This window comes from Carassius gibelio, chromosome B15 (genome assembly GCF_023724105.1).
Source record: "Carassius gibelio isolate Cgi1373 ecotype wild population from Czech Republic chromosome B15, carGib1.2-hapl.c, whole genome shotgun sequence".
NCBI lineage: Eukaryota > Metazoa > Chordata > Actinopteri > Cypriniformes > Cyprinidae > Carassius > Carassius gibelio.
Window position 1 is genome coordinate 9,117,842 of NC_068410.1, and position 24,217 is coordinate 9,142,058.

The 24,217-nt window shown below is 39.2% G+C and overlaps 3 protein-coding genes across 3 annotated transcripts; all 3 read left to right on the plus strand.

The window, feature by feature from the left end:
* Positions 1 to 878: 878 nt before the first annotated feature.
* LOC127972865 (olfactory receptor 1M1-like) lies at positions 879 to 1,886 on the plus strand. Its single transcript, XM_052576695.1, has one exon. The coding sequence runs from the start codon at positions 906 to 908 to the stop codon at positions 1,884 to 1,886; it is 981 nt and encodes a 326-aa protein (XP_052432655.1). The 5' UTR covers positions 879 to 905.
* Positions 1,887 to 9,927: 8,041 nt separating this feature from the next.
* On the plus strand, positions 9,928 to 10,914 carry LOC127972855 (olfactory receptor 1M1-like). Its single transcript, XM_052576683.1, has one exon. The coding sequence runs from the start codon at positions 9,934 to 9,936 to the stop codon at positions 10,912 to 10,914; it is 981 nt and encodes a 326-aa protein (XP_052432643.1). The 5' UTR covers positions 9,928 to 9,933.
* Positions 10,915 to 20,483: 9,569 nt separating this feature from the next.
* LOC127972862 (olfactory receptor 1N1-like) lies at positions 20,484 to 21,616 on the plus strand. Its single transcript, XM_052576692.1, has 2 exons — positions 20,484 to 20,501; positions 20,604 to 21,616. Exons 1-2 carry the CDS (start codon positions 20,484 to 20,486, stop codon positions 21,612 to 21,614), a joined length of 1,029 nt encoding a protein of 342 aa, XP_052432652.1. The 3' UTR covers positions 21,615 to 21,616.
* The last annotated feature ends 2,601 nt before the right edge of the window (positions 21,617 to 24,217 follow it).

A 24,217-nucleotide genomic window follows, 5' to 3' on the forward strand; every position in this document is an offset into this window, starting at 1 on the left:
GAGTAAAACAGATTCTTTGTTGTTTACTTTTCAGGCTCAGGCAATTTCAGTAAGGGCCTAGACTGGTCAAATTACATAGGCTAATTATAAATAAAGGCCTGCAGCTTGAAGTCAAACGTAATAATGATAATGTACCTTCATATTTGCATTGAAAACAATATTAGAAAACAATGACTATTTTATGTTAATTATATTTAATGACAAAAATGTCACAATGATGGGTTTTAACCTCATAATCTCAGCTGCATAAATGCTATTCACTCTAGTCTTTCACTTCCATCTAGTGGCTACATTTTAGTAAGGGTATCCTATTTTGTTTAATTTTGTGTAAAACTGAATATCATGGTAAGCTTTCTAGTATTGCCTTACAGTTATCAGCATCACATAATATACTAACATTAATCCCATTAATCATTGAATTGCTGTAATATGATGATCCACAAATGAGAAAAAATAAGCAGCTGTATTACAGATAGTTTACGTTCTGGTAAAATAAGTCTGTCCAAACTTCTATAGTGGCCCCAACATTTACTACAACATACAAGTATTACATCACTGTGTTTGTCTGAAGGCTCTCAAGAGACGAATCAGAAGATATATTGAAATTCATTGACACAGACAATCAGACAATGCTCAGCGAGAGAGAAGGACACACAGTTGAGTAATTCAATTCAAAGCAGCTCAGAAAAAAATCAGATTCATTGTTTTCTCTGACTCTAAACCTTTAAAAACTTTTAAAACATTCATTAATCTGTGACTATGTGAAAATTGTATAAAGGTATTTTTCCAGTATCTGAAAATATCTGTTAAAAGTGTGTAATGACAATGTCAGTTTCATATTTTGCCTATGTCTTTGTGGTAATTTCTATTTCCAGCTCGTTCAAAACATCAAAAACAAAGCTGCAATGAATTCTTTAAATGCAAGTTTTTCTCAGAATATCACCATTGTTCACCCCAATTACTTTTTCATCATTGGACTTTCAGGTGTACCATATAGTAGTTATTACTATATTTTCTTATTTATTACATATTTTATTACTATAATTGGGAACTCTATAGTGCTTCTCATTATTGCTCTTGAACGAAGTCTGCATAGTCCAAAGTACATTGGTGTGTTTAACTTGGCTTTGGCTGATATTGGTGAAACTAATGCACTGATTCCTAACATGATGAAGACTTTTCTCTTTGACTCACAATACATCTCCTACAATGCTTGTTTGGCTAACATGTTTTTTGTGTTCCTCTTCAGTACTATGCAAAGTTTCACTCTTGTGGTTCTGGCATATGATCGTTTCATTGCAATTTGTTTGCCATTAAGATACCATGCTCTTGTAAACAATACCAATATGACTTTAGTTCTCTCAGCAAAATGGGCATTTAATTCTTCTGTTGTGGCCTTGATGGTGTCTTTGATCACCCGACTTTCATTCTGTGAATCCACTGTGATACAGAGTTATTTTTGTGATCACGGACCAGTGTATAGGTTGGCATGTAATGACAATAGCGTTAATAGGTTTATGGGAACCTTCATCACAACATTATACCTTGTAATACCATTGACCATTATAATCCTGTCCTATCTAGGCATTTTTCTTGCTTTAAACAAAATTACAACTTGGGAAAGCCGTTTAAAAGCACTGAAGACCTGTGTTTCTCATCTGTTGGTAGTAGGGATATATTTCCTTCCCATATCCTGTGCATACATTGCTGCATTCATGCTTTCTCTTGCTCCCAATGCAAGGGTCATCAGTACGTCTCTGGCATATGCTGTTCCACCAATGTTAAATCCTATTATTTATGTCTTAAACACAGCTGAAATCAAAGATATAATGCGAAAAATGCTTAAAAACAGATCCACACCATCTGGAGACAACATTTCAAAATGATTGTAATTATTGTTTTTATTAACAGATAGCAGTTTAATTCAATTAGTAAAAGCAATTAACGATTAAGTAAAATCTTATTGTATTATTATTTGATAATATATATTTGAATTTGTAATCCAGGAGTCCATTTTAATGCATGTTGGTCTTACATCTGCTGATATGGCTCTTTGTGTTCTAATGCCTCTGCTGACGTTTGTTGTTTTATTCATCTGAACCGAGTTTCTGTATACAACTTCATAGGCCTATATTTGGGCTTTTTGTTTAATTGTAAGTTAAATAATAACTTCAGAAGGACACAATAAAAGCTGTAAAGACCTGTGTTTCTAACCTGTTGTTGGTAGCAATATATTTCCCTCCTATATTCTTTACATACCTTACCTTATTATTGCTTTATAGCATACCCAATTCAAGGGTCATCAGACATATTTCACAGGCTTGCTCAAGGGGAAAGCTAGGAGGGTGATCACTTTTTACTTCTGAATAACGTTGAAAGCACTTTGGGCACGTACTTGGTATAGCTCAAGTAGGATTCACTGACTGAGAGCATGTGTATCCCCAACACAAGCCAGCACAAGTAACATATCAAATGTTGAAAGTGAGACATTTTGAAATGTCATGGCAAATATTGGCTCATTTTGGATTTCATGAGGGCTACACATTCCAAAAATGTTGGGACAGGTAGCAATAAAAGGCCGGAAAAGTTAAATGTACATACAAGGAACAGCTGGAGGACCAATTTGCAACTTATTAGGACAATCACCTTTATTTATACAGTATAGTGCTTTAAACAAAATACATTGCGTCAAAGCAACTGAACAACATTCATTAGGAAAATAGTGTGTCAATAATTCAAAATGATAGTTAAAGGCAGGGCATCATTGAATTCAGTGATGTCATCTCTGTTCAGTTAAAGGTGCCATGTGTAAAAATTGAGGTAAAAATAATAAAAAAAATTACCTACACGCATCAAAAGAATGAGAAGAAATAAGGGCGATGATGTCATTAAAAAATGTCAAGTTATAGTGCTGCAGAGATATCAACCTTAATTAGCATTAGCATTACTAGCCACTGCCCGACAGGTGTCGTAATACCAGTTTTGGCCATGGGAGGCGGTATGTGGGCAACATAACCACCAGCCAACCTGCAATACACAAATAACTTGCACGGCTTGTGGGCGTACTTGAACCTGATGTCAATCGTGTGGAAAGTACAGCCCACTACTTAATTTCAGTTCAGGGAAGAGAGCGGAAGGATGGCTGAAGCCCTTGGCAAGAGTCCCCTACCACCACCACCCGCTACAGGGAAACAACTGCGCTCGGAATCCCAAATCAAATCCGATAAGAAAAGGAGCCGAACCAGAGTAAACATCTGCACTGCTTTCCATCACAGGAGACAACTGATGGACTTGAAAGAAATGAGGCTCAGCTCCGAACTTGCAACATTTCTTTTGGATTGGTAAGTAAGATGCTGTTAGTATTTCGCTATAAGTTTGTTTTATATGTTTGCGTATTTTTTTCAGGAAGTTATGACATAGAAATGTATCGAAGGCTGTTCGATAAATGTGCTAATGTTAGCGATGGCTAACTGTAGCTGTGTTTGATAATTAGCTAGCTATAATTTACCCATTTTTTATATCATAACTAACCTGCTCTGTCTAGTCTGTTGGTCTCTGTGTCCTCTTTGCTTCGTGGGTGAGAAAATTGATGTGTGGCGTGAAAGCGTGTGAAAAGAGTAAATTGCGTGTGTCTCATGGTGAATGCTTGAGAGTTGGCAGCTCTGGTTACGTTGGTTGGCGCTAGCTTGGTCAACATCAGCTGTCTGATGTTGACCAATGATGTTGACAGAATGCTGTCTGTCAAATTAATTTAATTCAAATAATGTGTATATACAACTCAAAATGTACTATGAACAAAATTAATATGAACATATTCACTGGTAAAGGTGAAGGCGAGTAGCTTGAAGATGTCATGTTTCAAAATTTGACTTTTTTCAATCAAGTCAACGATATCACTGTAGATGAAGTGACCCCAACTAAGCAAGCCAGAGGCGACAACGGCAAGGAATCGAAACTCCATCGGTGACAGAATGGAGAAAAAAACCTTGGGAGAAACCAGGCTCAGTTGGGGGGCCAGTTCTCCTCTGACCAGATGAAACCAGTAGTTCAATTCCATGCTGCAGCAAAGTCAGATTGTGAAGAAGAATCATCTGTTTCCTGTGGTCTTGTCCTGGTGGTCCTCTGAGACAAGGTCTTTACAGGGGATCTGTATCTGGGGCTCTAGTTGTCCTGGTCTCCGCTGTCTTTCAGGGCAGTAGAGGTCCTTTCTAGTCCTTTCTGGTCTTTAATCTAGATTTAAACTACAAGAGTTTGTCTGCCTCCCGAACAATGTTAGGTAGGTAATTCCAGAGTTTAGGCGACAAATAGGAAAAGGAACTGCCGCCCGCAGTTGATTTTGATATTCTAGGTATTAACAAATTGCCTGAGTTTTGAGAACGTAGCGGACGTAGAGGATTATAATGTAAAAAGAGCTCATTCAAATACTGAGGTGCTAAACCATTCAGGGCTTTATAAGTAATAAAAAGCAATATTTTAAAATCTATAAGATGTTTGATTGGGAGACAGTGCAGTGTTGACAGGACCGGGCTAATATGGTCATACTTCCTTGTTCTAGTAAGAACTCTTGCTGCTGCATTTTGGACTAGCTGTAGTTTGTTTACTAAGCGTACAGAACAACCACCCAATTAATCATTACAATAATCTAACCTTGAGGTCATAAATGCATGGATTAACATTTCTGCATTTGACATTGTTTATTTTTTAGATGGAAAAATGCAGTTTTACAAATGCTAGAAACGTGGCTTTCTAAGGAAAGATTGCGATCAAATAGCACACCTAGGTTCCTAACAGATGACGAAGAATTGACAGAGCAACCATCAAGTCTTAGACAGTGTTCTAGGTCATTACAAGCAGAGTTTTTAGGTCCTATAATTAACACCTTTGTTTTTTCAGAATTTAGCAGTAAGAACAATTAAGTACGATTTAAACCATTCTAATGCACTTCCATTAATGCCAACAAAGTGTTCAAGTCCATACTGGATGCCTGTGATCTTTGGGCCCTTAGATGGCACTGCATCACATACAGGAATGCTACTGTAATGGAAATCACAACATGGGCTCAGGAATACTTACAGAAAACATTGTCGGTGAACACAATCCATTGTGCCATCTGCCATTGCCGGCTAAAACTCTATTCACGAGTTCACATCTACGTATATTAATACCGTAAGTTTATGCGTATTTGGCGTGCTGTCCGGGTGGAGGGCTCCGAGCTCGGGATGTGGCCCGAACCCAGAGTACTCCCCCCGGTTGTGGTAAGAGTAGATGGATCTATAAGTGAGGAGAAATGGGGTGGAGGAGGGATGCTGAAAACTGTCAATGAACAGAGATAGGTTCTGCTGTTATTTATACCTTGTCATGAGTTGATTACTGATTGGTCTCCACTTGTGTTAATCAGGTTAATGAACTGCGACTGTTCCTCCCGAACTTTGTTATAAAACAGCATTAGGTAAAAAAAGAAGCCATATCTAAACATGATCCAGAAACGCAGGTGTTTTCTCTGGGCCAAGGCTCATTTAAAATGGACATGTGGCAAAGTGGAAAACGGTTTCTCAGGTCAGACTAATCAAAATTTGAAGTTCTTTTTGGAAAACTGGGACGCCATGTCATCCGGACTAAAGAGGACAAGGACAATCCAAGTTGTTATCAGCGCTCAGTTCAGAAACCTGCATCTCTGATGGTATGGGGTTGCATGAGTGCATGTGGCATGGGCAGCTTACACATCTTTCCAACATGACAATGCCAGACCACATACTGGCTGCATAGAAGAAGGATCCGGGCACTGATATGGCCAGCCTGCAGTCCAGATCATTCACCCATAGAAAACATTTGGCGCATCATAAACAGGAAGATGCAATAAAGACCTAAGACAGTTGAGCAAATAGAAGCCTGTATTAAACAAGAATGGGACAACATTCCTATTCCTAAACTTGAGCAACTTGAGTCTCCTCAGTCCCCAGATGTTTGCAGACTGTTATAAAAAGAAGAGGGGATGCCACTCAGTGGTAAACATGGCCTTGTCCCAACTTTGGGAAGTCATGGCCTAATGGTTAGATAGTCAGACTTGCAATCGAAAGGTTGTGAGTTCGAGTCTTGGGCTGGCAGGAATTGTAGGTTGGGGGAGTGAATGTACGGTTCTCTCTCCACCTTCAATACCACAACTTAGGTGCCCTTGAGCAAGGCACGGAATCCCCAACTGCTCCCCGGGTACCGCATCATAAATGGCTGCCCACTGCTCTGGGTTAATGTTCACAGTGTGTGTGTGCACTTTGGATGGGTTAAATCCAGAGCACAAATTCTGAATATGGGTTACCATACTTGGCTGAATGTCACGTCACTTTCACTTTTTTGACTTTTTTGAGATGTGTTAATGCCATGAAATTTAAAATCAACTTATTTTTCCCTTAAAATGATACATTTTCTCGGTTTAAACATTTGATATGTCATCTATGTTGTATTCTGAATACAAAATTGAAATTTCAAAAGTCCACATCATTGCATTAATATTTTATTCACAATTTGTACAGTGTCCCAATTTTTTTGGAATCTGGTTTGGAGATGGAGGGTTAAGCTGCTTCGTGCCATGGAGAAATTTAATCACTGATTTGGTTTTTGCTGACTGACTCCCTTTCAATACCATTTTGGAAGGCTGAAACTGCAGCTACTTTGCAGCTATAAGTGTGGAGTGAGTGCGGTCATAATCTTGTAAAAAGGGCAGAATGAATGAGATCAAGCAGGGTGCTAGATTGAACTGTTTGCCTAGGAGAGGAGATCCATCCTCAAAGGAATACGCCAGGGAGTGCTCAAAAACATTCCAGGAACCAGGCTGAGTAGGCCATTTCATCACAACCAGCAAAACTGGTTCTTCTGTCTGATTCTGCACAGTACCTGATGTAGGATGTTCATTGGAGAAAAAAGCATACTTGTGTACTCTCTGCCAAGAGTGGGCTGGGACAACAAGTGTTCTCCACTGATGCAAAAAGGTCCTCCGTTCATCCAAATACATTTCTAGATCATTTCCATGCTCCTCCGCTCATCCAAATACATTTCTAGATCATTTCCACAGTCTGGGGGTGGAGTCTCCACTCCCACTGAACCACTCTTTGCATTGATTACAGGTCTACCCTGCAGTTCAGGTGGCCAGTGACATGGACAGCGCTAAACGACAATAGATGTTAATCCACAAATAACAACAGGCTAGTTGAGAGTGAGAGAAGTGAGGAAGAGTGGATGCCTCACTGGTGATTTATATACGCTACCACTGACACATTGTATAAATCTTGGGCATAAAACTCTCTTGTGCCAGTTGAACTGCCTTGAGCTTTAGGCAGTGCATGTGCCATTTTTTTTCTTTGTTCAAAAATTCAAAAATGTCAAACTTTAGCGGAGTCGGAGCGTTAACGGTTTTTATTTACGTTACCAAACGTTTGTTATAACTGTAGTAAATATAAGTAAGTTTAACGTTTAAATGCCAGTACAAATTACTACCATATTGATATTGTAAATTATACAAGTACAAATGGCTAGCTGAACCGGACCTGTCATTTAACAATTGTTAGCTTGTTTGTGTCAGCGGTATTTATAAATAACTAGTTAAGTTGACCAAGGTAATTTAACGATACCATTCACAGCATTATTCAAATGGACCTTTTCACTGACGTAATGACGCAATTACGTACACTTGATAGCCTGTTCCATTTACGTTTTCTCCGAATGCTAAAGAGGAGCCTCGCCTAGCCTCTGAAGGAAGTGACTGGAAGGACCAGTCCTGCCAAGGAAGTATCCTTTACACTGAGAAACGCCTCATGTCTCTACTTGATTATTGATTAGTTCTCATGTGTGTCTCCTTAGCTCCCTCGTTTTGCCTGTCTTTATAAGCAATGTCCTTTTAGTTCAGTTTGGTCTAGTCTACCAGTTCCATACGTGTGTGTTACTTTAACTTTAAGTTTTTTAACTTTAATAATCCCTCAAATCATACACAGTGGATGCACAGAAATTGCCTCCTAAAGAAACACCAGCTTTGGTGTGAATTTTGTCTCTATTGTGATCATTTGCATTAGTATAAAGTTTAGATTTATTTTAATAAGACAATTTAACTGCCTTCAAATAGGATAAATGTTTTTTTAGAGATTAAACCCCACTTTTTTTTTTCTTTTTTTTTTTACAGCTACCATTTATCGCTAGTATTTAAAATTAGTTTAATATGGTTTGTTCAGTAAAAAAATTTGGGGCTTTTTAATTAATTGCAATCTAATACTTTATACTTAAGTAGTCCAAAATAATCCCACCTTTTCGTATCCATTGCTGTAACACTACAGACATAAAGTTGGGGAACACAACTTTTATTAAAATAATATAAAATATTTATTTTAGCAATTTAATTAAACTGTTAAATGATGCTGTACATGCACTGATGCTGAACTGTACATGGTAATCTGCTCTTAATTTTCATTTGTTGACTGCAGTGTTAACATTTCAATTATAGGCCTAAAACCAATTGTAGGTTATAATGGACTGGTTTTAAAAGACACTTCATTTAAAAAAATAAATAAGAATAAGCTATAGCCTAAACTTAAATTATCCTCACTGTGCATCATTTATGCAGTGATGTGTTATGACATTATTGTGGAGCTTACCTCAGTGTTCGGTTTTCTAATAAGTTTTCTTTTGGGTTAGTTATATGATGCTATAAAAATGGTGTGTGGTGTCATGATTGTGAGCTTGCGATTGGGTCTGTGGGAGTCTGGGAGGAACTTTGATATCGTGGCCCCACATCATAATCACTACTTCGTAGACTCAGGCTCCAAATTAATCACTACTAGCAGACATTGGCTCCAAATGATCTCATTTTCATAAGATGACAGCACCCATATTATGATGCTAGGCTTTACTTTCCGATAAAGGAAGAAAGTGGACACACATTGTTCATAATTTTTTTTTTCACAGTCTATAATTCTAATCAAAATGACTGCTTCATGACCAATTTAAAAGTTTAATGTGACCACCACTAGGAGTGAAACGTGGCAATCATCCTCAAATGTAGGAAATTTTAACTTGAGGCTAGGATGGATCTGGATCTGGAACAACATATTTTAATCTATCACAAATAATTACACACACAATAAGGTTTTTCCATATTTATTTCCATATTTTTTTCAACATAGAATCTTGAGGCCACAACATAAGGATGTTAATTAATTACATAAGGACAAAATTAATTCATGCCAATGATTATCATGTCAATATTTAACATGTTGTTGTCCCCACAAGTTAATGCTGTGGACACAACAAAAATAAATGACGCAATCATGTCCCATTCCCCAGTCACCGTAAGGTTCTTAAGCCTATAGAACCTTTTGCTCTGTAGTCTATATTTGCTACTAATGGCTTAATTTTTGTATGTGCATGTTGAATAGTTTTGTGTAAAGCATTAAGATCAAAAACTTGACAATGTTGCACTGTAGCTATCAGGGCACATAATTAACTAGCATAAAGTTTATCTTTGAAGACTGTAGCAGCAACTATACTATAACATACATACAAGGATTACATCATGTTTTCTGAAAGCCCTCAAGAGATGAATCAGAAGATATATTTGGATTGAGTGACAGCCAGACAATTATCTTTGTAGCATGAGAGAATAAGGATGAGCATTGGATTTTAAAAGCAGTAATTCAAAGCAGTGCACAAGTGTTTGGGCTGTCACAGTCAGTTTGCTTTATAGTGCTGAAGCTTTATGTATGTTTGTACAGGTCTGTATGTTTAATGTTATCTAGTAAGCAAATGCATACAACTGTAGATTTCTTGCATTTAAATATTGCTGTTAAAAGTGTGGAATAACTGTTTTGAATATTCTCTACATTTTTCTTGTGTCTTTTTTACATGGTAATTTCTATTTTCAGCTTGTGAAAAACAACTAATACAAAAGCTGCCATGAATTCTGTAAATGCAAGTTTATCCCAGAATATTTCCATTGTCCGTCCTCAATACTTTTTCATCATTGGACTTTCAGGTATACCAAACAGCAGTTATTTCTATATATTCTTATTTCTTATTTATTTTATTACTATGATTGCAAACTCTATAGTCATTCTCCTTATAACTCTTGAACGAAGTCTGCACAGTCCGAAGTACATTGGTGTGTTTAACTTGGCCTTGGCTGATATTGGTGAAACTAATGCACTGATTCCTAACATGATGAAGACTTTTCTCTTTGACTCACAGTACATCTCCTACAATGCTTGTTTGGCTAACATGTTTTTTGTGTTCTTCTTTAGTAGTTTGCAAAGTGTCACTCTTGTTGTTCTGGCATATGATCGCTTCATTGCAATCTGTTTGCCATTAAGATATCATGTCATAGTGAACAATACTACTATGTTTTTAGTTTTCCCTGCAATATGGGCATTTAATTCTTCTTTGGTGGCCTTGATGGTGTCTTTGATCACTCGAATTTCATTCTGTGAATCCACTGTGATACAGAGTTATTTTTGTGATCATGGACCAGTGTATAGATTGGCATGTAATGACTATAACATAAATAAGTCAGTGGGATTTGTCATCACATCTTCATTCCTTATTGCACCAATGATCATTATTTTCCTGTCATATCTGAGCATTTTTCTTGCTTTAAGCAAAATTACAACTTGGGAAAGACGTTTGAAAGCTCTGAAGACCTGTGTTTCTCACCTGTTATTAGTAGGAATATATTTCTTCCCCATATGCTTCACATACCTTGCCCAGCTCTTGCTTTCTCTCACACCCAATGCAAGAGTCATCAGTACATCTCTGGCATATGTTGTTCCACCAATGCTAAATCCTATTATTTATGTTTTAAACACAGCTGAAATCAAAAACTTATTAAGGAAAATGCTTAGCAACAAATCTGCATCAATTAGAGAAAACATTTCAAAATGACTGCAGTTATTGTATGTGCTTTTTCATTTGTAATATATATCATAGATGAAGTGTCATCATCACCACTGGGACTTAATGTTTGAATTGATGAACAGCAGTGATATGCTACTTATTTACAGTACTTTATTTATGAATGCATCTGATGTCGCAAGTAAATGTACAGCTTGTGTTCTTACTCACCTTAAGACAAAACAACCGAAAAGGCAGAATATTTTTAAAAGTAATTTGTGAAAAAATTATGACTACTATGTTCATTTGTTTCATTATATTACATTTTAATCTTTTACTGTTAGTAGTGGACAAATTCTGAAAAAACAGTTGACTTTCTAAATAAATTAACATTATTTTATTATTTTCAGATTTTAACTTAAACTCAAGTGGTGTTTTAGTTACCACTAAACTGATTGTCTATGTGTGAAAGCATATACATAGTAAATTTGCACAAAATTATGTCTTGTATTCTTTATTGTATTAAATACATTTATGCGAGTACAGTTATGATGACACAGATAGAACTTCAATTCCAAAGTCCTACAATGTTAATTTGAGCATAACAATGGAAATGTAGGTAAATATTCAGAATGAAAACAAAGTGAGAAAATAAAGATTATTCCAAAATCATTTAAATTATATTTAGTGAGGAAAAAGGTCACAATGGGTTTCATCTCACACTCTCAGTTGCATAGATGCTGTTCACTCCATCTTTCACCTTCCGAATTAGAATCCGGTCAGAATCAGAAAGCGCTGTATTACCAGGTATGCTTGTGCATAGAAGTTATTTGTTTTAGAGACATAAGCTTCCAGTACACAGAGACGACAACAACACAGAAAAAAAAAAATCAATTTTATAAAATATAAACATTGTAAACATAAATACACAAATATTGAAAAATAGATAGAAAAATAAATAAACTATATGAACAGTTGTGCTATAGATGATAAAATGGAACAGAATAGAGTGAGATGCAGGGATGTAATATGATGGAGGTAGTAAAAATAAATAATTGCACATTTTTATTGCATGAACTGGAGAACATTTAACTGTTCATGAGGTAGATTGCCTGAGGGAAGAAAATGTTTTTGTGCCTGGCTGTCCGCATACTTGCAGCTCTGAAGCGCCGGCCAGATGGCAAAAGTTCAAAAAGGGGATAACTTGGATGTGAGGGATCCAGAGTGATTTTCTGAGCCATTTTCCTTACTCTGGATGTATACAGTTATTGAAGGGTGGGCAAGAGAGCACCAATAATCCTTTCAGCAGTCCGAACCATTCTCTGTAGTCTTCTGATGTCTGATTTTGTAGCTGAACCAAACCAGATAGACAGAGGGGTCTTTAGAGGTCCAGTCATTGGTGTACACGAAGAAGAACAGTGGGTAGAGGAGCTCTGGTGTTGGTGGAGCAGCTGTTTGACATGAGTTTCCCCAGTCTCACTAGCTGTTGCCTATCTGTCAGAAACAGGGGGATTGGAGGAGGTATTATCAGTTGTGTAGAGAGATGGTCAAAATGGGTGTGGGGGTTTCAAATTTACAATAAAACTCATTCAGGTCTTTAGCAAGTTGTTGAATCACCTCAGTGGCGGGGGAATGCTGTCTTGTAGTTTGTGATGGTTTTCAGACCTTTCCACACTGAAGTGGATTTATTGGAAGTGAACTGATGTTCCAACTTTTTACTGTAGTTCCTTTTAGCTAGTTCAATCTCTTTATTCAGTCTGTTACTGGCCTGATTGACTCTCTCCCCATTACTGTGGGTATCCTCTTTGGCCTGACGAAGATGCCTGAGTTCTTCTGTAAACCATGGCTTATCGTTGTTACATGTAAATGTTAAATAAATCCTGGTAGGAATGCATATATCCTCACTGAAACTAATATAGGATGTTACAGTCTCTGTGAGTTTGTCCAGGTTAGTGGTAGCAGTTTCAAAAACACATCTTTTAAAGCCCAGTCTGTTTCGTGTGTCCATCTCTTTACAGTCTTTACTACAAGTTTAGAAGATTTACGTTTTTGCCTCTAGGTTGGTATAAGAATCTTTTATTGCTGTGTAACAGTGAACTAGTAGAGACTTTGTGGTGTGTTCTGCCAAATGTTCAGCAGTACATCCCTAGTGAAACTGATTGAGTATGAAAAACAAAAAACAGGAAAAACTAACAAAAACACTAAAGCAACAGGAGAGCAAAGAACCTTCGGCTACCATGTGCTGCGCCATCAGCACGATATACCAGATCAAATTTTATTAAAAGTATGTTGTTTAGAAAGGTGCAGTAGGCTATATAAATGTTACAATATATACTGCATACAGCTGGTTTGTCCACATTTGTAAAGTAAAAACAAAATCTAAGCATCAGCAGGTCCGAGGTTGAATGTTCTGGATGGAAGCGTACTAGCAATATTCAATTTGAAATGTAATATGCAATATGTACTATACTATATAATATGTAATAATGACAATGTATTTCTGTATTTAAATGTAAAATTTTCCCACACATATGTGCAATGTTAGGTGCAAAATGAAAACGTAAGCCTTTACTAGATCCTTCTATCCTGAATAATTTCCATCCCATTTCTGTTTTGTCATGTGTTTGACCTACTGCATTTCTTTCTATATGGACCGTGGTAATGGACCAACTACCGCCGGTGACGCGGTGTTGATATATATATATATATATATATATATATATATATATATATATATATATATATATATATGTGTGTGTGTGTGTGTGTGTGTGTGTGTGTGTGTGTGTGTGTGTGTGTAATTTATGTATTTTAAAAAAGTGTGTGTATCATATTTTAAACACGACTAATAATAAATGAGGCTCAATCATCTATTGACAAACGTGCATGTTTATTTTACCACTTCCGTCAGTGAATACACAGCCTGCAAAACACGAAAATAAATAACAAAGAAATAATAGAATCAAACAAGAAAGTACCCTAAATAAGAAACTTAACTACACCCTGTCTGCAGGACATGAGTGGCGTGGCGAAACTATGGGCGCGACACGACACAATACTATAGAATTCATTATAATAAATCAGTGATGCTACACTGGATGCAGCACTACACAAGGTACTGACACAGAGTTCAAATGTCTTGGGTAGACACTGCGATGCGGTGTCGTGTCCAGTGTAGATACGGTTCACTCAAAAAAGCCTTTTCCATTTGGGAAGGTGCATGCGCAGTCAGCAGAGGATCGTGAAGCAGAGACAGGCAAAAGTATAAATCTTGCGGGCGCATTATTTCTTTGAAATAAGAATCGTTGCCACTTTTATTGTTAACATCTTTCATTTATCACCATCTCAGTTGTATTTGGCCAGTTTGGAGAAACTAAGCCTCACCAAACCTGACAAACCAGGTGTTTGTGATCACGGGCAGGGCCAGATTAACACTTTGTTGTACCCTGGGCAACAATATTCAAGGGCCCCATCAATCACGACCCCAGGATCACCATAATATGGTCAAAAACAGAATATATTACTGTAATATACAGTAAATATACTCAGTACTTCAAATTCTAACTGTCATCAGGTGTATTTTGATTTACAAATTTTTAAATGCTTATAGAACTACAAATGCACTACTATGTCCCCTATCAAAGACATTCACTCAGATATGATGCTATGAAAACAAAACACATCAGCATCTGTATAATCTGGGAAAATTGACACTACATTGAGAGGGAGGTAAATATCCTCCATTTTCACAAAAATGAATAAATAAGCAACCACTTTCAAACCATTGTTTATTTAACAACATTTATTCCCAATAGAAACGTATTGAATTGATAGTGCTATAACAGAAGACCACAGACAACACATCAAGAAACATTTTGCTCCTCATTTTAAGCAGAAATCACTTTGACAGGGTGACCCTGTTTCCTCAGAATTCAACAAGGCAATCAAGTTATTAGTCCAACACAAACAATTTGAAATCTGCCAGTTATCCCTCCACAACAATTTACAGCTTTTTAATGAAGCTGGCACCTCAAGGAAAAAATAAATAAATATAATGCAGTATCGCTATTATCTGCTCATAAACATTATTATCCTAAGCTCATTTTAACTTGTTTTAAAATAGAACAACAACATATCACAGCACAAATAACCAGTTAAACATTTTTGTGCTACATAAACATTTAGAAATCTGTCAATTTCTCTGAAGAGGACAAGACAGAAATAAATGCTACATAATTTGGCAAAACACAATTTTTGTCCTAAATAATGACGAAGTGCATGTTTGAATTTGAAATGCCTTCATTTGGCAAACACATCTTTCAAACAATGGCTTTTTTTTGGACTTTGACTGTGCAAAACTGGTGTAAACGTTAGCTGGCGGTGTAGAAAAGTCCTGGCTAGCTGAGTTGTCCTCGTCGTTGACGGAAGCTGACTTAACAGAACTGTTGGCAACATTAACAGGAGTGAATAAATTACCTATTTAGTTATATACTTTAAACTTTCTGCGTTTCTGATGTCCTTTTCCTTTTTTAATTTCCACTTCGCGCTCCCACTTAGCTTCTCCATGTCAGATTTTTTTCTGTTGTAGCAACGCCTGACGTAACCCGCTCGGCGTAACATTTGACCCGCCTCATGCGGACTGACCAATGAGGAGAGGGTCTTAACTTGAGGCCCTCTCTTCATTGGTCAGTCCGCATGAGACTGACTCTCAACCGCTCACAACTCACGTTAAAAGTCATAGGCAGCACAGCGTCTCTCTGTGCAGCGCAAAAGCCCGTGTTGACAGTTTGTTTAATATAAAGCGGGAGATTACCAGATACAGTATTTTGCTCGTGTCCTTGCTGCCCTGGGCCCTTTAGAGGTCTTGGGCCCCTGGGCAATTGCCCAGTTGCCCGTATGGTTAATCCGGCCCCGATCACGGGAACTTGAAGACACTTGTACAAATGTGGATGGTGACATGAATGGAGATGGCACCAGATTGGCAATGTAGTTATTGGTTTCCCAACAAGGTCCATCACCCAACACAAAATGAATTTGCTCAATGCATAAACTATATTTTCCTGTGCATGGGTTCATGTTCTAAGGGCACCCCATAGAAAAGCAAGGTCCGACCAGGGGCTGAATAGGCGTGACACATCTGTGTAATGATGACACAATGTATATCACAGCGCCATGCCCATTTTGGGATTCAGGAATGAACCAGTGCTGAAGTGGTCTCATATGAAGCAATCCGAGTGGCGTGACTGTGGCTGCAGATGCCATATGCCCCAGGACTTCTGAAAATGTGGGATGTGCTGTCATACTCACCGCGTCTAACTCCATACCGAGATAAGAGGTTCTCTGCACAGCGGAGAGCTTACTCTTCTCTTAGTTGACCTGAAGCCCCAACTGACTGAGGTGCCGAAGCACAAAGTCCCTGTGATCGCACAACTCCTCTCGCAGCCGAGCCATAATGAGCCAGTCGTCGAGATAGTTGTGGATCCTGATGCACACTTCCCATTGTAGGGCAAAGTCACCCAACGCAACCTTCGTGAAGACATGGGGGGACAAAGACACCCCAAAGAGGAGGACCTTGTACTGCCATGCCCAACCCTCAAATGCGAACTGCAGGAACTATCTGCGATGAGGAATGATCGAGACATGAAAGTATGCGTCCTTCAGGTCAATCACTGCAAACAAATCCTGTGCTTGAACACACTTGATAATACGTTTCTGCATCAACATATTGAACGGGAGCTAGTGAAGTGCCCGATTCAAGACTTGCAGATCCAGGATAGGTCAAAGGCCACCATATTTCTTGGGTACAATGAAGTAAGGGCTGTAAAACCCCTTCCTTTGTTATGTGGAGGGGTAGGGAGGAACTCACTTGCAGACAGGAATGCACAAACACAGGTTTTATTCTAAACAAAAGGGGAAAACAAAACCCACGAGGGGGAAAACACTGACTAGAGTAGACACTAAATAACTTAACAAGACACGATAAACAAAGATTCGAAACACAAGAACACTAACTACAAAAAACAATAACAGGTCTCACAACGTCTTCTTCCAATGGCAACACCGAATAACAATATATCACAGGAACATGTAGTAACACATATCACAATGTGGAACAATCACAATGAGGAACAATGAACCGACAAAAGACAGAGCACACTAGGGGATCTAAATAGGAGAACTAATTAAGACACAACAGGTGGCACAGATAAGGCAATCTCGACAAGACTAGGATAACAAGGGGGCGGGGCAAGGGGACGAGACAACACAAAGACAAGGCCACGTGCTTGTACACAAAACACGGGTCTGTCATGATCCTACCTCAAGACTAGAGAAAAGTCCGGACATCAGAATCAGAATCAGAATCAGAATGAGCTTTATTGCCAGGTATGTTTACACATACGAGGAATTTGTTTTCATGACAGAAGCTCCGCAGTACAACAGAATGACAGTGACAGAACATAAAACACATAATAAAAGAATAAAAAATACAAATAAGTAGATAGTGAATGACAATATACAAATGACAATTGTAGGCAGGTATATTACAAAATGCAGTTATGTATGTACATATATATTATGTGCAAAATTTAAGTGTATACTAAGTATGTGTGTTAGATAAATAAAGTGTATGTTGTCACGGGAGGAGCACAAGACAGACACAGTGGGCGTGGCGTCAGGCCTCGGAGAGGCTTTTATTAACAGAAATCATAAAATAACACAGGGAATAAAAGTGGCCAAAGGGGGAAAGTGTCCAAAATAACAGGGAATCTGGTGTCCTCGTCGTGCTGCGGGGTTTGTGTAGGTCGGGCAGTGTTCATCGAGGAAGGGTCCAGGCAAGGGGCGGAGTCCGGCGGCCGCACGCGCTCCCCTCCTCGCGAGAAGCGCGAGGGGCGGCGGCTTCTCCTAGCGGCCGCGTCTCTCTTGTTGGCCGCGGCGCTGGTAGGGGATGGACGGCCCGGCATCCTGGCCCGTCGGCCGTGTATACGGGTGCGGTACCCATCCGGATCGCGGGTCCGGCAGCTGTGAATGGCCCACTTCAGGTCCTGAGAGATGGTGGTTCCCAGGAACCTGAATGACTCCACTGCAGTCACAGTGCTGTTCATGATGGTGAGTGGGGGGAGTGCAGGGGGGTTTTTCCTGAAGTCCACGATCATCTCCACTGTTTTGAGGGTGTTAAGCTCCAGGTTGTTGAGAGTGCACCAGACAGCCAGCACTTTTACCTCCTGTCTGTAAGCAGACTCGTCACCGTCCTGAATGAGGCCGATGAGTGTGGTGTCGTCTGCAAACTTCAGGAGCTCGACAGAGGGGTCCTTAGATGTGCAATCATTAGTGTACAGGGAGAAGAGCAGTGGGGAGAGAACGCAGCCCTGGGGAGCCCCGGTGCTGATTGTACGGGTGCTGGATGTGTATTTTCCCAGCCTCACTAGCAGCTGCCTGTCTGTCAGGAAGCTGTTGATCCACTGACAGATGGAGGTGGGCACGGAGAGCTGATTTAGTTTGGGCAGGAGGAAGTTTGGGATGATCGTGTTGAAGGCCGAGCTGAAGTCCATAACAGGATCCTCACATAAGTCCCCGGTCTGTCTAGGTGTTGCAGAACATAATGCAGTCCAATGTTTACTGCATCGTCCACAGACCTGTTTGCTCTGTAGGCAAACTGAAGAGGATCCAGCAAGGGCCCAGTGATGTCCTTCAGGTGGCCCAGCACCAGTTTTTCAAATGACTTCATGACTACAGACGTTGGAGCCACAGGCCTGTAGTCATTTAGTCCTGTAATTTTGGGTTTCTTAGGGATGGGGATGATGGTGGAACGTTTGAAGCATGAAGGGACTTCGCACAGCTCCAGCGATCTGTTGAAGATCTGTGTGAAGATGGGGGCCAGATGGTCAGCACAGGATTTCAGACAGGCTGGTGTAACACAATCTGGGCCTGGTGCTTTTTTCCTTTTCTGCTTCCGGAAGACCTGGCGCACCGCATCCTCGCTGATCTGAATTGCAGGTGCCCCACCTGAGAGGGGGGATGCAGGAGGTGTGAATGGTGAGAGTGCTTGATTGGAGAGGTGTTCAGGATGGGTTGCAGGAGCTGTTAATGGTGTGAACGGTTGTTTGGAGAGGCATTTGGGGCTGGTTGCAGGAGTTGTGAAGGGTGTGAATGGTTGTGTGGGGAGGCGTTCAGGGCAGGTGATGGGTGTTCTTTCAAACCTGCAGTAAAACTCGTTCAGATCGTCTGCCAGTCGTTGATTCTCTACAGTGCTGGGGGGTGGTGTCTTGTAATTGGACATGAAGGCAGAATCATGACAGAACCCCTCCCTTAAGGAGCGGCTTCCAGACGCGTCCATTTTCAATGGAGAAAGTTGCATTCTATCACAAAAACAGAGACCACTGTTATCAAAACCGACATGGTGTACCACGGCAGCACAACTGCGATGCGCGAGCACCTCAGAGGAAAACATCTTGGCGCTCTCCGGTGTCATGGTTTAACTGGTTAAACTGTGACACCGGAGAGCGCCAAGATGTTTTCCATGTCGGTTTTGCAAAGGGAACAAAAGGCCATTTTATTTGGCCTATGTTTAAAGTATTCCCATACTTTTGATAGCAGTGGTCTCTGTTTTTGTGATAGAATGCAACTTTCTCCATTCCCTGTGTGCCATTACGCGAGATGTAAACAAACAGTGTGACACGTCGACGCATTTCATACACGTCGAAGTATTTTTGTAGTCAACGTAATCGATGACGTCGACGAGTCGTTGCAGCACTAATATAAACTTTAAAACGTCTGTTCAGTTATCCCCATAACAGATTACACAATGTAGTAATTGTGGTGTATCTAATTAAGTGATAAAAAGTAGTTGCAAATTTTATACAAAATACACACACATCTTTGCGACAATAAAATTTGCAACACGTTATGTTTTACTACCAAATTAAATGTAATATGTAATTATTTATTAATATTTAGTTTACACTGGAAAGGTTTCCATGACATCTCACAAGATCGCTGAAAAAAGTTATGCGATTTATTTCCAGAATATGTTGCATGATAGGATATGCTTTGCCTTTGATAACACTTCAGAGTGTGGATTTAGTGTGTGTTTAGGGCAATGTGCTTTGGCATTTTTAAGACCTGGCAAGAGTGTGTATTTGAACAGACCCATTGTCTACTGTAGCTCTAGCCAAAGGATTCCAAAAATGAAAAAAAAAGTATGCTGAATTAATAATTTTTTATTTTTTTAATTACGTTAAACACAATAACAATTTCCGTGCTGTATTATATATAATAATATATAATTATTTATATTCACTTGGTGCTTGAAATGAAAGTACACAGACATTTTGTCACATAATAGACAAACAATAGACAAATAGACAAATAATTGTTCTGAAATACCATATCATGGTATGCACAAATGAGAACAAAAAGAGCAGTGGTTGTGAGGAATAAAAAAAATCGATCCAAACTAGTGATAAAAACACTTACTACAACATAAATAAGTATTTCATCACTGTGTTGTCTGAAGGTTCTCAAGAGATAAATCAGAAGATATATTTGGATGCAGTGACACAGATAGCCAGATCTCTGCAGCATGAGAGAATACTGTGGGTGAGGTTTGTGACTCAAATAAAATGCAAAGTTACATGAAGGTATATTTTCAGAATTTATAATTGTATTTACAGGTTTGAAATGACAAATTATGCACTTTTCCTAGATTTTGCTTATGTTTTTGTGGAAATTTCTGTTTACAGATTGCTCAAAACATCAAACACAAAACTACAATGAGTTCTTTAAATGTAAGTTTTTACCAGAATATCTCCGTTGTTCGTCCTGGATACTTTTTCATCACTGGACTTTCAGGCATACCAAGCAGCAATTATTACTATATATTCTTATTTATTACATATTTCATTACTATAATTGGGAACTCTATAGTGCTTCTCATTATTGCTCTTGAACGAAGTCTGCACAGTCCGAAGTACATTGGTGTGTTTAACTTGGCCTTGGCTGATATTGGGGAAACGAATGCACTGATTCCTAACATGATGAAGACTTTTCTCTTTGACTCACAGTACATCTCATACAATGCTTGTTTGGTGAACATGTTTTTTGTGTTTCTTTTCAGTTCTATTCAAAGTGTCACTCTTGTAGTTCTGGCATATGATCGCTTCATTGCAATCTGTTTGCCATTAAGATATCATGTTCTTGTAAACAATACAAGTATGGTTTTAGTTTTCTCAGCAGTTTGGGCATTTAATTCTTCTATTGTGGCCTTGATGGTGTCTTTGATCACCCGACTTTCATTCTGTGACTCTAATGTGATACAGAGTTATTTTTGTGATCATGGACCAGTGTATAGGTTGGCATGTAATGACAATAACATTAATAAGTTCATGGCATTTCTTATCACAGGTTTATACCTTGTAGCACCATTGGTCACAATAGTCCTGTCATATCTAGGCATTTTTTTCGCTTTAATCAAAATTACAACTTGGCAAGGACGTTTAAAAGCTCTAAAGACCTGTGTCTCTCATCTGTTGGTAGTAGGGATATATTTCCTTCCCTTATTCTGTACGTACTTTGCGCAGCTCTTGCTTTCTCTAGCCCCCAATGCAAGGGTCATCAGTACATCTCTGGCATATGCTATTCCGCCAATGCTAAATCCCATCATTTATGTTTTAAACACAGCTGAAATCAAATACATAGTTAAAAAATGTTTTAAAAACAGATCTGCACCAAGTAGAGAGAACCTTTCTAAATGACTGAAATGTCTTATTTAATGATTTCTAATTAAATTACCTATATGAAGACTACATTCACAGGCCTCACAGAGTTAATAATAATGTCAGTGAACAATGTCTTTTTTTTTAGAAATGCATACTTTATAAAATGATCTTTTGACAGAGTAACAAATCTTTGTATTTCTTTGATGCCTTTTAAAATTCTGAAAGAATTTTTTTTTTCATATACATCAAGTGAAAAAAAAGTGTTTCTGTTGGATTTGTAATACCGTTACATTTTTTAATGATCTGAGATCAGCTGATGTTGCTCTTTTTTCTCTACATTTGTTGGTTTCTTGTTTTTCCTTCTTTGCTATGTAATAATGAATTAAAAAATAAAATAAATAAAAAAATGACGAACCCATATACACATAAATGTGTATATTTCAGTTTATTGTGTCACTCTTTTTAAAGGTGATCAGTGAAAATGTAACATAATATTTAGTATTAAAGGTAAACTTTAATTCAAAATATTGAATTAAAGGTAAACTCTTTCCAAAGTCTTTTAAGGTTTTTTTTTATTTATTTTTTATTACATATAAAAATACATGAAATCAGTCACGGAGCAATCCAGAATGTAAACAATAACTGTCCCTGAAAAAATGAGACTTAAACAAAAGAAATTACCATCCATATTACAATGTTATTGTTACGTTGGACTAAAACTGCTCTATGGGATGTTGTTTAGTGGACCCATACCTTTCTAACTAAACCTGGATGTACAGCTGTGGATTTGTTTATTACTCATATTACGATGAATCTGGTATGTAACCATGTGCTGAATCGCATGACATAATGACCAGGAGGCTATAAAAGCACTTGGCGTGGAACCAACGTCAGCTTCTAGGAATGATGCAAGCACTAGAGAACAAAAGAGCCCGGAGTGGCTTGCATATCTAGGCCAATGAACCTGATTAATGTGAGGGCTGTGGACCAACCCACTGTGTTGCAGATGTCCTGCATAGACACACCTGCTAGAAAGGCCTTAGAGGTCGCCACACTCCTAGTTAAGTGAGCCTTGACCACACAACCCTCCCCCCCCCCCCTGAGGTGAGGAGATATTAGAGGACTCATAGGGATTGAAAATGGCATACACTATCCACCAACAGAGAGTCTGTTTTGAGGACCATAGCAAGCAAGCAGTTGGTCCACACTTCTCCACAGGGCAGCTCTATGGACATATGCGTCCTGTGCTTGTCACGGGGCGGCAAAGAATGAACAGGGTCTGGGTCCAAATGCATGGAAAATATATTTTAATGAAACAAAAGGCCAACACGGCAAAAACAAAACAGAAACAGATAACCAGTGAAAGGGCAGAAGCAGTAGAAATGTAAGATACGAGTAACAAGTAACAACTAATATTAATCCTCACACAGAGTGGTGTGAGAGAGGAGAATATATAGCCAAAGGCAATGGGCACCAGGTGTGTGTGTAAGTGGGTGAAACAGGTGTGTAGAGTGAAGGCAATGAGTCCGGGAGCAAGGGAGAAACACAGGTGGAGCAACTAAACAATAATGAGGTAACAAGGTCAGAAAAAGACAGGAGAGAGCACATGGCACCAAACAAACATGACACAAAGACAGAAGACTGTGACAGTGCTCACAATGGACACAAACAAATAATCTTCTGTTAGTCAGCCTCCCGGAAAGGAAGCGGAAAAAAGGCCTGGAGTATGATAGACCATGGTGCAGAGGAGGAAACTTTAGGAACATAACCCGCTTGAGGGTAGAGAAAAGCTTTGGCTAGATCTGGCGCTCTGGCGAAAAAATCTTGAGACTAGCATATCTCAGAGCCACACAAGCTGCGCATACATACTACGGCATTGTTCGGAATGGGTTCCGCCTATATAACTAGGAAGTGTCTGCCGACTAACTGTTCACCAATAGGGGTATGGTAGGCTGCATTGGCCACCACATAGACTTTTAGGGTGGATTGGGTCAACCCTGCAGAAAATCAGGCCTGCAGGATCTCCAGAACTGTACCAACCAGGCAGTTAGCTTTGTCAAGCTGGCGGTCTCTGCACCAAGAAGTGAAAAGCTTCCACTGCAAAGCATACAGTTTCCTCATAGAGGGAACTCTGAATTGGAGGATGGTCTCAACAACCTCAGTTGAGAGACCAGAAGGTACGAGTTGTGCCCCCTCACGGGCCACACCCATAACTTCCACAGGTCTGGGCGGGGGTGAAAGATCATGCCTTCTGCATGGACAGGGAAATCAGGTCCGAGAACTATACTCTAACCGGACAAAATGGGGCTACTAACAACAGACAGCCCCCGTCCCTGCACACTGTCTCCAGAACTCCCGGGAGCAGAGTGATCGGGGGAAAAGCGTATAGACGAAGCCTCTGCCAAGACTGCACCATAGCGTCTAGTCCGAGAGGAGCTGGATGAGTCAGAGAGAACACGAGGGGATAGTGCAATGTCATGTGAGTCACAAACATGTCCACCTGAGCCTGGTCAAAAAATCTCCGTATCTGATTCACCACATCGGGGTGAAGCCTCCACTCCCTGGGCCCCAGCCCCTGCCTCACCAGGATGTCTGCTCCTATATTGAGATGCCCAGGGACTTAAACCGCTCTTAGAGAA

What these genes read in the sequence shown, in the direction of transcription:
- LOC127972865 (XM_052576695.1), top strand. Translation starts at nt 906, where the DNA reads ATGAATTCTTTAAATGCAAGTTTTTCTCAGAATATCACCATTGTTCAC.
- LOC127972855 (XM_052576683.1), top strand. Translation starts at nt 9,934, where the DNA reads ATGAATTCTGTAAATGCAAGTTTATCCCAGAATATTTCCATTGTCCGT.